Raw genomic sequence first — 15,283 nt, 5'->3', positions numbered from 1 at the left:
CCATCCCATCAGGGGCCATCTGTGCCTGGTGACATCTCCTTGCCCCTCCACAGTAACAGTGACAGGTCAGGAGGACAGGCTGTGAGCAGTCATGTTGTCTTTGCTTACAGGGACACAGAGATCGATGACCTTAAGTCGCAGCTGTCCCGCATGCAGGAGGACTGGATCGAGGAGGAGTGCCACCGCGTCGAGGCCCAGCTGGCTCTGAAAGAGGCCCGCAAGGAGATCAGGCAGCTCAAGCAGGTCATCGACACTGTCAAGAACAACCTGATCGACAAGGACAAGGGGCTGCAGAAGTACTTTGTGGACATCAACATCCAGAACAAGAAGCTGGAGACGCTGCTGCATAGCATGGAGGTGGCCCAGAATGGAGTAGCCAAGGAGGAAGGAACTGGGGAGTCGGCAGGCGGGTCCCCTGCGCGCTCCCTCACCCGCAGCTCCACCTACACCAAGCTGAGTGACCCAGCCGTCTGTGGGGACCGCCAGGCAGGGGATCCCTCCAACACCCTTGCTGAGGACGGAGCTGATAGCGGCTTTGTGGCTGCCGATGACACCCTGAGTCGGACGGACGCCCTGGAGGCCAGTAGCCTGCTGTCATCGGGAGTGGACTGTGGCTTTGAGGAAGCCTCGCTGCACAGCTCCTTCAACCTGGGCCCCCGCTTCCCTGCCAGCAACACGTACGAGAAGCTGCTGTGTGGCATGGAGGCTGCCGTGCAGGCCAGCTGCATGCAGGAGCGGGCCATCCAGACAGACTTCGTGCAGTACCAGCCTGACCTGAACACCATCCTGGAGAAAGTGGGCCAGGCTCAGGGGTGCAGCTCGGTCCTCAAGGACAGGCACTCAGAGCTGGATCTCCACCCTTCAGGGCCCAGAGACCCCGACTCAGCAGTGGTGGTAACAGTAGGTGACGAGCCGGAGGCCCCAGAGCCCATCACCCGCGGGCCAGCTATACATCGGCCTGCAGTCAACTCTAACCCAGGACTGCCAGTGAGTGTGGTGTGTCCAGTGGAAGAGGAGGAGGAGGCAGCCGCCGCCGCCGCCGCCACCGCCACCACCACCACCGAAAAGGAACCCAAGAGTTACTGGAGCCGCCACTACATCGTGGATCTGCTGGCTGTGGTGGTGCCAGCTGTGCCAACGGTGGCCTGGCTCTGCCGCTCCCAGAGGCGTCAGGGCCAGCCCATTTACAACATCAGCTCCCTGCTGCGGGGCTGCTGCACAGTTGCCTTGCACTCCATCCGCAGGATCAGCTGTTCACTGAGCCAGCCGAGCGCCGGCTCATCCGGTGGCTCCCAGCTCTGAGGCTGCCAGCCCTCCACTTTGGGCAGCCTGACCATTGATTGTAGGATGCCACTTGCTGCCCTCCATCCCACCCCCACCCCCATTGGCTTCCTCTTAACTTCCTTTCAGGCCCAGAATAGCGCCCCCCACTCAAGATGTCAGTAGTGTCAGGGATTCAGAAAGGCATCGCAAAAACGTCAAGAGAAAGGGGTTAAGATGGCTAATTGAAGAGGGAGAAACTGGTAAGAGCGCCCCTCCCTCTGTCCCCTCAGCCCACCCAGACTCTAGACAAGGCAGGCCCTGCTCAGAAAGTCTCTGGCTTATTGATCTGAGGATCCTCCCCTCTTTTGAACCATTCTTGTCAGCACCTGGCCCACTCCATGCCTTCTCTTCCAGGCCACCCCTTGCCCCTCTCCTTGGGCTCCTGGACCAGTATTACCTCCTCAAATGGAGGCAGCCAGGACTCAAAATACAGAGAACCACTCCACACAGGGTCTGGCTTCCCTGGTCCCACCAAGGCTCCAGCTCTCCTCCCTTGCCTAGGATGCAGAAGTAAGGTCCAGCTGGAATGACCAGCTCAGGCAGGAGGGTAGGTTCTGTGTCTGTCTGTCTGTCCTCTTGGCTTCTGGGTGTGTTAGATCTTTGTGAGATGTCCAGTACCCATCACTACTCCTAACATGCTTATCGTGGGATTGGGAGGGAGCCCTTACCCAAGCCCCAGCACAGAGAAGGCAAGGCTAAGGCCCTTCACCTTCTGAGATGAGTCCACCTCATCTGTAGCCGAGAGGTACCTCAGTGAGTTGAGAAAGTCAGAGGTCACTTACCGCAGGCCCCTTTGGCCCCAAGCCCTACCTATGTTTGCACTCAGCTCCCTGCCCATCCCAGAAACCCCAGGCTGCTTGCTTTCTGGGATGAGGACTTCTTTCACCCAGCTGACTCCAGAGGAGGATGATGGAAGATGGCCATCAGGGGGCACCTCCAGATGAGTTTCTGAAGCCACAACATCTGCCTCTCCATGCCAAAGCAGGGTCCCCCAAGTGTGCTTCCCAAGCAGGGGAGTGGCCAGGTAGTGTGAGCCTGTCTGTGCTGCTCCTGGTCCAGGCCTAGTCAGCCTGAGAAAATGCTGTGATCCTCACTTCCCTCTTCTTCCCAGAGAGGTCATACCTACCTGACTGGCCCACCTCCAGGGAGCTGGTAGAGCCCTGCATCTCACCCTCTCTGGCATGGGAGCCTCTCTGGTTCTCTGCTAAGGTCGCTTGTCCTCACTGTTGCTCCAGTGGCCACTACTTGACTCATGAGTTCTGCCCCACCACTCTGTGCCCTCCAAAGGGGCACCTGCATGCACTGGGAGTGGGCAGCAGCCAGCCTAGCCATCAGGGCAAGAGCCCTCTGCCGTGCGCTTTGTGCCTCCAAGCCCCCACCCCCACCTTGGTTGGGGCTGCAGACCAGCCATCCTTGGTGGAACGTTCCTACCCCAGCTGAACCAAACCCAAATGCCTGAGGCCTCGCTGGGGCTGCCCCATAGGACACTGGGGTGGTACCATGGAGAGACAGGGGATAAAACTGATCCAAAGCCAAGCCAGGACTGGCCACGGACCCAGTCTCCTGCGCCGTGTACTCATGGAGCTCCATATGTCTCCCTAGCAACAGTTGAAGCTCTACTGAGAAAAATAAATGTATGAACTATATTTGACAACATAAAATCCATATATTTTTCACCATTTGGCATTTAGTCCAACTTTGCAGCCCCTCTGTTCCATGTCTTGCTGTCTGGGCCTTCTTGTCGTGTCTCGTGTTTGGTGGACTTGGGCAGGGCTACAACTGTGGTCTACTCTGTTCCTGCTGCTGGAGAAGCCATTGAGAAGGGTCCAGGTTTGTAGAGGCATCAAGTGGAACTGGCCACCACCCTGCTCCTGCCGTGACCCTCGCCCTGCCTATGTGATCGCCTGTGAACTCACCTACAGTAGAGATCCTCTTTCGTGAGTTCTGCCTCTCAGAAGGGCTCTGCTCCTTGCCAGAGCAAGTGGAGTGAGCAGCTCATTACCCAGCCATGGGATGACCCTGGAACCCTGCAGGCTGGGGTAATGGCCCTCTTCTTAAGTTTATATAAGCCCGGAGTCCCATATCCTTACAAAGGGGTTGCAGTGCCCATGCAGTCCCAAGAGGTAGGCTTGGAGGTAGACACTTGAGCAGCCTGCTGTTTCCAGATATGGAGAAGGGGGCTGAGAGCAAGGTGGAACTGGGCCAGGCTCCCCTTAGATACTCATCCCCAAAGCTCCCCCCTTCCCAGTTGGCTGCAATTTTCCCTCTTGCCCTTGGCTCCTGGAGCAAAAATGTTAAGGGTGCTCCTTTCCCCTGCCTCCAGTCAGAGCAGACAAGGTCTCGAGGAAGTGTCCCCAGGAACTGCCTTCTATAGCTCCTGAGGCCTTGGAGCCCAGCAGCTTGAAGTAGTGGCTCCTTTGTTCTGGAGCCCTCTGACAGGGCTCCGTGAGGACTTCTGGAAAGAGGCAACGCTGAGCAGAGTTCACGGTCAATGTGTCCAGGCAGGTAGCATACATAGCTTTTCACTGAGACTCCTCTTCACCTGTACAGGCACAGGACAACATATCCCAGGCTCTAGGGCCAAAGGCCACTGAGGGGTCTCCACCCTAGGAACTCATAGCCCCCTTCCGATCTAGGCGACATGTGAACTGGCCACCGTGCACTCACATTAGGCTATCTTGACAGATTCCAGGGGACACAGGAGGGGGGCTGTGGGAAGGGGTCATAACTCTCAGTCTCCTTTGTCTCTTTGTTCAGACAGAGTTGTGCCTGTAGCAGACAGCTCTGAATTAAAGCATGAACACACACACAGCCCCTCAGCCTGGTGTCTTTGTACCGTGTCATTTCTCTGAAGTGTGCTGGGGTGGGTGAGAAACTCACCACAGCACCCAACACAGACAGAATCAGCTATTGGCTGGCCCAGCCCCACCAGACCCTGCCGTGTAGAACCGCCCATCTGTGATCAGGCATAGGTTCTAGAATCTGCACTCTCTGATCCCAGGTCCCCAGCCTGCTTGGCACGAGGAGAATACTCCAGCTCTTTAAAATAGTCTCAAAGTGGCTTTTCTGGCCCATTCTGTAGCTACACAAAACAGCCATGACCACTCAGCAGGGGTCCCAATGCCCCTCAGTGCCAACATCCCTATGACAAGCCTGCCGGGGCACATAGACCACTGCTCTCAGGCACACAGGTACGACCTTGGCCTGGCCGCTGTCCGGAAACAAGAGCTGCCCTGGCATGTCATGGGACCAGAGATCCTGGAATCTTCAGGAGCTTTCATGACAGGGCCCGTGTTTTAAATCCACTCTTTATTTAAAAGACAGTAAAGGGTTACAACCAGCCTACAGACAGGAAAGGGTTACCATTGGTCTATACATAACCCGTGACAAAGATCAATGAAGACAACACACAAGGCACCCGTCTGTCAGATCAAGGGGCTGACTTCCTACATGAGGCAAAGGGACACAGCAGCACCCAGTGACATTCTGCTGTTCTGCCTAAGTGCCCAGCACCTAGGGCAAAGAGCCAGATGCCTAAATCCGCCTGTACCTCAGCATAGCTAGGAGTCAGGATCCCAGGAGGCCTAGAACCGGCCATCTTAGACCCATCCAATATACATCCACCTGGGACACACCCCTGCAATACCCAGACCCAGGCAGCAAGCCAGCTGCAGCCTGTCGTCTGAGGACTGCTGTCTTCCCTGCAGGATGGTGGGAAGCCCACACTGCCCTCCTGGAACTTCAGGTGTCTGGAATGGAGTGGTCCATGGTGTGGTGAAGCAGCAATGGAGACAACCTAGACAGGGCAATAGTGACAGTGACTGAAACCATAGCTGTTCTTCCTTTATCCTTACTCTAGCCTGTTCACCCCAGAGCTGCATTGACTCCCCACTTCTAAGGACCTCACGTCATGAGAAGCTACCACGGAGCTTATGAAGGGTCAAAGATAGAGTAGCCCAGACCTGTGCTCTGGGTCAGCACCAAGGCTGCCAGGGCATGGGATGGGGACAGGGGCAGGAGCGGGGCGGGGGGCGGGGAGAGTGCGGAGGTGGGGTATTAGAGCCTTACTTTTTGATCATATGCTCGTAAATCACAGTGGGGATGATGGTCAGTGTGATAACATTTCCAGCTGTGGTCAGAATCTCGATAATCTTTTTGTCCTAGAGGAGGAAAGTGCTTGGTCATCCTGGGTACCAGGGATACAGGGATAGCACTGCAGCCCAACTGGTAGGTTAGTATGGCTATGGCTGGAGGACACCATGCACACCTCACACTTGCCTGCAGCAGCTGCTGCCGAGGACCCTGGACATCTCAGGTGGGTACCATTCCTCTCATCTGAAAATTGCCAGGGTCATAGAAGCATGACACTGGCCTCCCATTCCTCGGAGGCCAGCCAGTCATATAGACCTGATGGCACTGTCTCACCAACGTGATTCTTAGGCCCCTCCCAACTTTGCTGGGCCCAGTCACACTTGGGCTCCAGTGGGAGACACTGGATTCACCTGTATGCACAGGCTCCTGTGGGCTCACCAGCCTGAAGTCCTCTCCCCACCTCACTGACTAGTAAGGCAAGCCTGAGAAGCTGCTTAGATCATGAAGAGAATAACAGACGACCTCCATGCAAATAATGTCCAGCAGTTGAATGACTACACTGTGGTGATGAAGCCCCTGGTCCCTGCTCAGGCCCTGGTGACCATCATTGTGCATTTATAAGGAATCTGGTTCTGTATTTGAGGAAGAGATGCTTCAGAGGACTACTGATGGTCACAGACTTTGAGATCAGATGACTGATCTCAAAAAGTGTAGGTACCAGACACTGCTCACGAGCACAGGCCTGGTGCCTAAGGGTCTCATGGTACCACAGGTAGGCAGAGTAACCTGTAAATTACCCTTGATGCTTCGGGCCATCTGTGCAGCTGTAAGACCCACAACCAAGCATGGCTACTCATAGCATTGTGACTGAATTGGTAGCTTTTCAAAACTGCTCACAAGTGGCATTACAACACTCGGATTTTCAAGCCCAGACTGTGGTGGCCTTTTGCTTGGTATGCTGATCGCAGAGAAATGAGAGAGGAGGCACGGGGGGGAATCTCAGATGCAGAAGAGTTTCCTGAGCACAGCAGCACAGGCCACCAGAATAAGCCTCCACAGAAGGTGAGGGGAGACTGCCCCCAAGGAAGCAGACACACGATAGGAGTGGCTTGTGGCCACTATGGGGTCATGAGGTGGAGAAGCACAGCTGCTGTAGAGCAGCACGAGGTCAGGACTGGGTCGCTTTCATCTGTCCATGGCTCAGACCACACAACTCACCTCTTCCCGTTCCCAGAAGTTACCCATCTTTCCAGATCTATAACATGTGCCTAAAGCCATGCGCACCTTCTTGCTTCGTAAAGATATAATTCATCTGCCCTCCCCGAAGAGTAAGCCGAGGTCAGAAATGGATTTCTAAGTCAGTATTCTAGAGGAGACCCCATTACTGTGATCAGCATCCACAGAGAAGTGCCACAAGGAAGAGGAAGAGAAGGAGGGAGAGGAGGAGGAGGAGGGAGAGGAGGAGGAGGAGGAGGAGGAGGAGGAGGAGGAGGAGGAGGAGGAGAGGAGGAGGAGGGAGGAAGAGGAGGAGGAGGAAGAGGAGGAGGAGGAGGAGGAGGAGGAAGAGGAGGAGGAGGAGGGGAGGAGGAGGAGGAGGAGGGAGGAGAGGAGGAGGAGGAGGAGGAGGAGGGAGAGGAGGAGGAGGAGGGAGAGGAGGAGGAGGAAGAGGAGAGGAGGAGGGAGGAGAGGAGGAGGGAGGAGGAGGAAGAGGAGGAGGAAGGAGGAGGAGGAGGAGGAGGAGGAGGAGGAGGAGGAGGAGGAAGAGGAGGAGGAAGAGGAGGAGGAGGAGGAGGAGGAGGAGGAGGAGGAGGAGGAGGAGGAGGAGGTGGTGGTAGTGGTAATGTCTTTGTGGCCAGCAGCAACCTGGGGAACAAATTCTTACTAGGCATCTACTCATTCTGATTAACATTGCTCAGAGCTCCACACATGAAGTCATACTGAAGCCTCCAACAAGCTTAGGATGGGGAAGTTGAGGCTCCGGCAGGTTTCACAGATTCTGCAGATAGGAGCTGTCCCACCCTCATCATCTGAACGGTGCCGACATTTCCTGACAGAAATGCACACCTGACAGAGGTACACCACCGCCTACCTTCAGCCCAATGACGTTCTGTCCGTTCACCTCACACACGTAGTGGTTGGTTAGAAGTCCATTGCGGGCTGCAGAGCTTCCCTTGACCACAGAGACAATCTTCCCCTTTTTGATGAAGAAGCCAACTTGACCTGAGCTGTCTTTGTGCATGGTGACAGTCCGCTGGAACGGCCTGGTAGAGAGTGACAGTAAGCTGGGTGCTCGGGTGTGGCTGGGGCCAGGCAGGGAGGATGCTGGGGACTGGACACTGACCTGTCCCGTACAACCATGACGATCTTCTCCGCTGATGCCTTCTTCAATGCTTTCTGAGCTTTGTGTGTGCTCCACCCAGCACAGTCACACCCATCAATCTGCAGGATCTGGTCCCCAAAGCGCAATCCCACAAGGGATGCTGGGGTGTTGGCCTGGACCAGCTGCACAAAGAGCCCCTGGAAGGCAGGACCCCAGAGTCAGCAACCCTCCTCTATGATCTTCTTTCCCCATATCCTGTGAGCTTATAGTGTAGTGGAACCCAAGATCCGTAAGGGATACACAGGTTACCCCTATTTTCCTGGAAGAGGAAACACAGCAGACCACACAGAGTAAGCTGAATCACAATTTCAGCGCCATGATCAATTCTCCTGTACTGCCCTCCCTAAAGATGTCTGGCTGCTTTTCTCTACAGTCATCAGGAAGCCAGACCCACAGGAATTAGGGCACAGGAAAAGGGGGTGGGGGTAGGGGACTCTTGAGTGGCAGGAGTATTGTATGGGGCTGATCCCTGCAGCAACAAGGCACAGCCTCGAGGCCTCAGATATTAAGACGCCTTTTCAGAATCTTCTTTGCTGTGAACAGAGGCTCTCTGAGTCCTGGAAGGGGAGACCCCTACATACTAATGCCATCTCAGGCTGCTGGGTGGCTGTCCCAAAGGGGAACTTGTATTCCTGGGGCTGTGACAGGGCTATCTAGCACCAGAGGAGCACAGTCTCCTGCAGGGACTCCGCTCCAGACACTGCTTACCTTGTCAACAGCCTGCAGACGCAGTCCAGTCTTGCCCCGCTCATCCTTGCACAGGTGGATCTCTCGCACACCAGGCTTGATCTCTGCACGCAGGACACCTAGGTCGTTCCCAGATACTGGCGCTGTCACCTGGCCAGGTCCAGGGCTAGTGACCACCATCTGCAGGCACAGTAGTGGGAGTGAGGGTCATCCAAGCACTAGGGCCCATGCCTTGAGGGTCACTGAGTTCTAGGTAGGGATGAGTAAAGTGGACTGAAACTCCCTGAGTTCCCCTCTTACACACTTGGCAGAGGCTGAGAGAAAATGGAGCTCGATGAAACTTCTAGAGAGCATCAAAATCCACACCCCTAAACATGAGGGGAGGGAGAGAGGAAGCTGGGTTCATGGAGGGGTCACTGTATTTTCCAAGGGAAATTAATATCTAGAAAAGATGCACTTAGATTTCACTTTTAAAAAAAAAAAGCCATTTTCACAGTAAATAGTGAACCATCAAAGGTGGATGACAGGGCTAGTTTTGACTTTGTCTTGGACAAAATAATCTGATTCAAAACTTAAAATGAACAAAAGTCCCCTCCTATGGATATCCAAAAGCTGCCCAGTCTCACCAGACACTGGACTGGACAATCTGGCCAGTGCAATGAGGCAAGAAAACAGAAAAGATCACACAGGATGGAAAGATACAATCGCTCCTGTTGACGCCATGATCGTCCACTAGAATGTCTGCAGAAATCTAAAACTCCTAGCTATAAGTGAAACACAAACATTCCTCAAGGTCTAGAATTCATTGTCAGCTACGAAAATCAACTGTGCTGGGATGGAGACCTCACACCTGTAGTCTTAACTACCAAGGAGGCTGAGGCAAGAGGTTCACTCAAACCCAGGAGTCAGAAGTCAGCCTGAGCCACGGACTCAACTATTTATCTACACCCTGACCAACCTCCCCCAAAAAGGCAGAAAAAAAAATGAGATATGTGTGAATCTAACGAGACATATGTAGAGACTATATACTGAAGGTGACAAAAATCTAGGATTCAGAAACGTTTAAGACCTAAGTAAACATTGTTTCCTGGTTATGCACACAGGAAGAGCTAGCAAAGCCTCGGACACAAAGGACGTTTCTATGAAGACTCTGTGGGCTGTTTTGGATACAGGTAAGGTCCCCTAGCTTTAGGTAGAAAGACAAAGGGTTGTGAGTAATGACATTTACTCAGACAAAAGACAAAATGTGAGAAACCACACAAACACACCAGGATGTCTCTTGTCACAGTATCCAAGGCTTCGGATTCTAGATACCTCAGTCAACAGCTATCTGGGAAATCCAGAGAGATCCTTACTGAGGGGAGCACGGGTGCTCTGTGGCAGAGGTCGAGGTCAGTTGGGGGTAGGGGACTATCTCAACAAGATCTACTACAGCAACGGACAGGCAGGGGCAAAAATAGGAACCACGACATAAACTGCACCCCAAAAATCTACTCAAATTCAATTATAAAGTTAAATGTAAACAAAACCGTAGTAATTTCAGCACAATGTAAAAGAGAAAATCTTGAGGACTCGGGGCTTAGGGAAATTTTCTTTATAAAGCAAACTCAAGAGAAGTATGGAAAAAAAACCTTGACCTCATTAAAATTAAAAGGTTTTCCCCTCCTCTGTCAAGGAGATAAAAGCTAAACCTAAGACTCAGTGTGGTATTTACAACCCATGTATCTGATGAGGACCCCAGATTATAAAACATAACCCCTAAAGCCAACCTTTAAAAGTCCAATTAAAATGCATGAAATGGGGCTGGTGATTTGGCTTGGCCCGGAGAGTGTACAAGGTTTAATCCCCAACACCACACAAACCAGGTGTGGTTCACACCTGGAACCCCAGCACTTGAGAGCTGGAAGCAGGAGGGTCAGAAGTTCAAGAACAGCCTGGCCAGACCTTGTCTCATGCAGTGGGGACATAATCAGATATTCCATATCACTAACCATTAGGAGAATGCAGGTGAAGACCTGTCATAACTCGTGATGATGCCAAGTGCTGGGGAGGATGTCAAGGCACTGGGTATATTTGGCACCACTGGCAGGGGAGGGGAATGCACAGACAGCCCCTCCAGAAGATAGCCTGAGAGCAGCTGCCTGTGAACACTCAGTTGTCACATTGTGTGATGACTGTATTGCAGCCTGCTATGTCATAAATGCCTTCGTATATAAGACTAAGAAACTGTAAAAAGGAGTAAGAAAAAAAAAAGGAGTGCCAATTATGTGTGCATGGGGACCTGAATTCAGAGTCTGAGAACCCACATAAAAAGCTGGGGAACTGGGGAGACAGACAGGCGGATCCCTGCCATTCAGTACTCAGCCTGGATGAATCAATGAGCTTCAGGCCCAACGAGAGACCCTGTCTCAAAAAATAAAGATGAGAAGAGACAGAACAAGACATCGACCCTAGTCTACACCCACATGCACATATAACACAGACCTACAACATAACACATGTATACAACAACACGTATACAACATCCTAGTCTATACCCACATGCACATATAACACAGACCCACCACAGACCCACAACATAACGCACAACATAACACATACATACAACAACATGATACAACATCCTAGCCTACACCCACATGCACATATACCACAGATACATGACATAACACATGCATACGACATCCCCTAAGAGTCATCGTTTCTGATGTATGCTTAGATAACATTCAGAAATGATAAAATTATACAGACAGAAAAACAAAGTTGGGAGAACAAGGCTAGGAGTGTGGCACAGTGGTAGAACAGTTGCCCAACATCCGTGAGTTTCCGAGTACTGCCAAAGGGGGGGAAGGGGGAATAGGAAGAGTAAGGAATGAAAAAAGAGAAATTGGGCTGGAGAGATGACTCAGCGGTTGAGAGCACTGACTGCTCTTCCAGAGGTCCTGAGTTCAATTCCCAGCAACTACATGGTGGCTCACAACCATCTGTAATGAGATCTGATGCCCTCTTCTGGTGTGTCTGAGGACAGCTACAGTGTACTTATATATAATAAATAAAATCTTTAAAGAGAGAGAAGTTGCCAGGGGCTAGGGAGGATGTAGATGTGACCACGAAGGGATAGGAGGAGCGCTTTCTGAGGAGGGACGGTCCTGTCTTTAGATGGGTGAGGGACTGCCTTCATTTGACAGAGTAAGCTGACAGAGCTATAGACACACACTCTACTAGTGTAAGTTGTTGGTCTTGCTACTGTACTGCGGATGTGAAAGCTACACTTGATGAAATAGACAGTTTGTCTTTGCAACCTCCTAGGACCCTCTACTTAAAAACAAAAACACTTTAAACATGGAAAGTAATTACAGTGATAAAAATTGCCAAGTGTAGGGCTGGAGAGAGGCTGCTTAGCAGTGAAGAACATCTGTTGCTCTTGCGAAGGACCCAGCACCCACATGGTGGCTCACAACCTTCTGTAACTCTAGATCAAGCGATCTGACATCCTCGTCTGGCTTCCTTGGGTACCAATCACACATGAAGTACACATACATACAGGCAATCATATACATAAAAATAAAACAAATCTTTTTCAAAGGCCACCAAGGTGGAGGTGTTCAATTTCAGCACTTGGAAGGCAGAAGCAGGCAGATTTCTATGAGTTTGAAGCCGTTGGGTCTCCATAGCCAGTTCCAGGTTAGCCAAGGCTACATAGTGAGACACTGTCTTTAAAAAAAAAAAAGTAGTAATCATAATTTAGAACGAGTACTAATCTGGGTCCTAATTAATGGTAGAAAGAATGTCTGGGTTGACACACACACACACACACACACACACACACACACACACACACACCTTTTAAAATGGCAAGACCAGAAGGTAGGAGATTTAGTGGCCACATAAGGCAGAAGACAAACACCTACATTGTCACCATCTGGAATTGGAGACAGATTCTTCTGAACTTCTTGGCTAGAGAGGGACAGTCCCATATAACTTTCCAGTTCTGCTAGGTTTGGATACAGCTCTGATGGGAAGGAAGAGACAAGGTGTCACTTGGGCTTATGCAGAGCCACCTTGGCTGGCCCAGGGCCACTCTTTTTCTGTGAAGCTAGGAAAGATTACCCTGATCGCCTGATTATGTCATGCGTCCCAGGGATGCTTGCCAATGGCATGAGCCAGCTCTGCTGAAGGCTTGAAGCACCTTTGTCTAGGAGCAGCCTCAGACACTGCGACCCCCCTATGCTGCTGAGGTGCTCACCTCAGCTGCTTTGACACCCATGGGAAAATTAACACAAAGCGACAGCAGGTGCAAAGACCACTAGGGCTCTGACAAGAGGAACCATGGGCCCTAATTTAAGCTTCTCTCACAGGACTGACTCACGATTGCTTTGAGTTTCTTTATGGGCTATCTCAAACATCTGGTCTCCCCAAAATGGCCTGACCATCCATGCCAGCACCAGATCAGACCATTTCTGCCTCAGCAGGTCAGTTTCTCCAGGGTTTCCTCAAAGGCTGAAGGTTAATTGTATGTGAGCCCCCACTAAAGAGACAGGTGAGAAACAGGCATTGAGAAGTGGTCAGAATACTGGGCCATAGCCTCAGAGTCAGCATAGCTCACACACCCAGAAGTGGGCCTGCCCAGCCCTGGGAACAGGAGCTCAAAAGTGCCCTTCTACGCCTGAGTGACAGGTCCAGCAGTGCAGAGGTGAGTGATGGTGTTGAGGCTGTCATTGTATGAACACTGGGGTCAGGTTCACTCACCTGAAAGTGGGGGTGCAGAAGCCATCGAAGCTGGCAGAGTGGGCATCACAGTGGGCATCATGGGTGAGGCTCTGGCTTGGGCCTGAAAAAAGAACATGAAGTCTTGCTCGCCTGTGGCTTGGATCCCAGGAACTCTTGGAGCCTGGGACTGTCTGAGGCAGGGACTCTGAGCATTGAGTATGATTCTAGACTTGTGGTGGTGGTGTCCTGGAACCCTCAAGGCTCTAGACTGTAAATGTAGCCTCTACATATATACACCAAAAGACTGCACATGCCCCTTCACTTGGAGCGTGCTCTCAGAGCTAAACGGATGTTCTATAGCATGTAGGGTAACTGTAGTTTACAGTCAGCCATCACTAACGTTTCAAAACAGCTAGTTGAGAGGAGTTTGAGTGTTCCAAGCCCTAAGAACTGATATAAATCTGAAATGACGGATGTGTCAGCCGCCCTGATCTGACCAGTACAGTGTGCACACAGGTTGAAATGTCACATGTACCCCCATGATTATGTATAGCCACAAAGTGTTAATTAAAAACCAAAACTATATTTTTTGTAATGTGGCCTCTCGGGGGCCAGGGAGATGGCTCAGTGGTCAAGAGCACTTGCTGCTCTTGCAGTGGACCTAAGTTCAGTTCCCAGCACCCACATCGCAACTGACAACCATCTACAGCTGGCGTTTCAGAGGATCTTAAGCCCTCTTCTGGCCTCTGGAGCACTGGACATGCATATACATGCATGCAGAGAAAACATGCATCTTATAAAAATAAATGAATCTCTCCTTAGTGCGGTCTCTTTGGACGTGCATCTTTCTGGCAGATCGTCCTCTGGTGCCTGTGACCAACTATTTTCTATCCCTAGCAGCCAAAGCATGAAAGTCAACTCCCAACCAGGGAGAAAGGCTGAAATTTCCAAAGGCTTCTGGGAACATAGAGGGGGTGGGGTGGAGGAGGAAGAGGCTGCTAGAACTGGGTGTTCTGAACCCAGGCCTGGCTTTCCTGAGGAAGCTGGCGCCTGAGCTGTTCCTTCAGAGGATGAGAGAAGTGCCAGAATCCACCTCACCGTGGCTGCTTTGCCTTCCCATGTCTGCTCCCACTCCCTGGGCCTTGACTCCTGGACTTTACCCATCAGCACTGGGCCCTGGGCTTCCCTGGAATTCCCAAGGGCTCCCAGTACCCAGACTCCTCCAAGATAAGCCTTAGTTATTAGTGTTGATCCCCAAGGCTACCGTCAAATGGAGCCTGGTTCCTTACCTGGATGACCTGGCCCACCTTCAGATCCTCCAGAGACGGGTACAGGACAGACATACTGCCTCCTGAAGCACACTGCAGAATGCAGAAGGTGATCAATCGTTAGAATGCTGCTCCCGTCCTCCTGAAAAAAAGGCAGGACTGCTGCCACCTGGGTCCCACAACACACTGAGACCATCACCAGGAGTTACTATCCCATCTTAACGATGAGAATTTACACCAACCAGTTTGTTTCTCCAGCTCATAATCGCCACCCATAAGGTTCCATATTTGACTAATCCTGGACCTTAGAAACCAAATCTAATGGACCATCCAGGATGTACCTAGAAGAAAAGACAGGGTCAAGGGCCTCACTTTTCCTGCCATGTGTAAAAAGTCAGATGAACTAGTAAGGTGTCCCCATCCAGATTGGCAGACAGCATCGCCCATAACCACAGGCAAGTTGGAACTTAGCACTTAAACAGAAAGGTGGGGGACTCTAGAAAACCTCTTCTTTCCCTCCTGCCTATTTCAGCTCCACAGTCTGCTGCCTGGCAGAGGATTACTATTGCTGTGGTGAAACACCATGACCAAGGCAACCTGGGGAGAAAAGGGTGGTTTCTCTCACACTTCCATGCAACTGTCATCACCGAAAGCAGTCGTGGTATGAACCTGGGGGCAGGAGCTGATGCAGAGGCCACTTTCTGACTGCTCTCCATGGCTTCCTCAGCCTGCTTTCTTGGAGAACCCAGAATGACCGTCCTAGGGTAACACCACCCACTGAGAATGTGTCCTACAGGCCTGCCTGTAACAGGCATTTTCTCAA

General features: G+C 51.8%; 2 protein-coding genes across 7 annotated transcripts in view; one reads left to right on the top strand and one right to left on the bottom strand.

The window, feature by feature from the left end:
- The window catches only part of Snph (syntaphilin), a 41,389-nt gene extending 37,255 nt beyond the window's left edge, over window positions 1-4,134 (top strand). For all 6 annotated transcript variants that reach the window (XM_032904415.1, XM_032904410.1, XM_032904412.1 and 3 more), the window contains one exon: window positions 111-4,134. In XM_032904415.1, coding sequence (XP_032760306.1) covers window positions 111-1,302 — 1,192 coding nt within the window. In that variant the 3' untranslated portion in view covers window positions 1,303-4,134. The remainder of the gene's footprint in view (window positions 1-110) is intronic.
- A 479-nt stretch (window positions 4,135-4,613) lies between these two features.
- On the bottom strand, window positions 4,614-14,606 carry Sdcbp2 (syndecan binding protein 2). The gene is made up of 8 exons (XM_032904416.1): window positions 14,482-14,606; window positions 13,232-13,313; window positions 12,394-12,494; window positions 8,504-8,662; window positions 7,757-7,932; window positions 7,505-7,676; window positions 5,392-5,483; window positions 4,614-5,119 (listed from the first exon to the last, which is right to left on the bottom strand). The coding sequence occupies exons 1-8, from the start codon at window positions 14,533-14,535 to the stop codon at window positions 5,065-5,067; spliced, it is 891 nt and encodes a 296-aa protein (XP_032760307.1). The 5' UTR covers window positions 14,536-14,606; the 3' UTR covers window positions 4,614-5,064.
- Window positions 14,607-15,283: the final 677 nt, after the last annotated feature.

The sequence above is a fragment of the Rattus rattus genome, chromosome 5 (genome assembly GCF_011064425.1).
Source record: "Rattus rattus isolate New Zealand chromosome 5, Rrattus_CSIRO_v1, whole genome shotgun sequence".
Taxonomy (NCBI): domain Eukaryota; kingdom Metazoa; phylum Chordata; class Mammalia; order Rodentia; family Muridae; genus Rattus; species Rattus rattus.
The sequence above is the reverse complement of the archived record's forward strand: the minus strand, read 5'-3'. Positions and strand labels throughout refer to the sequence as shown.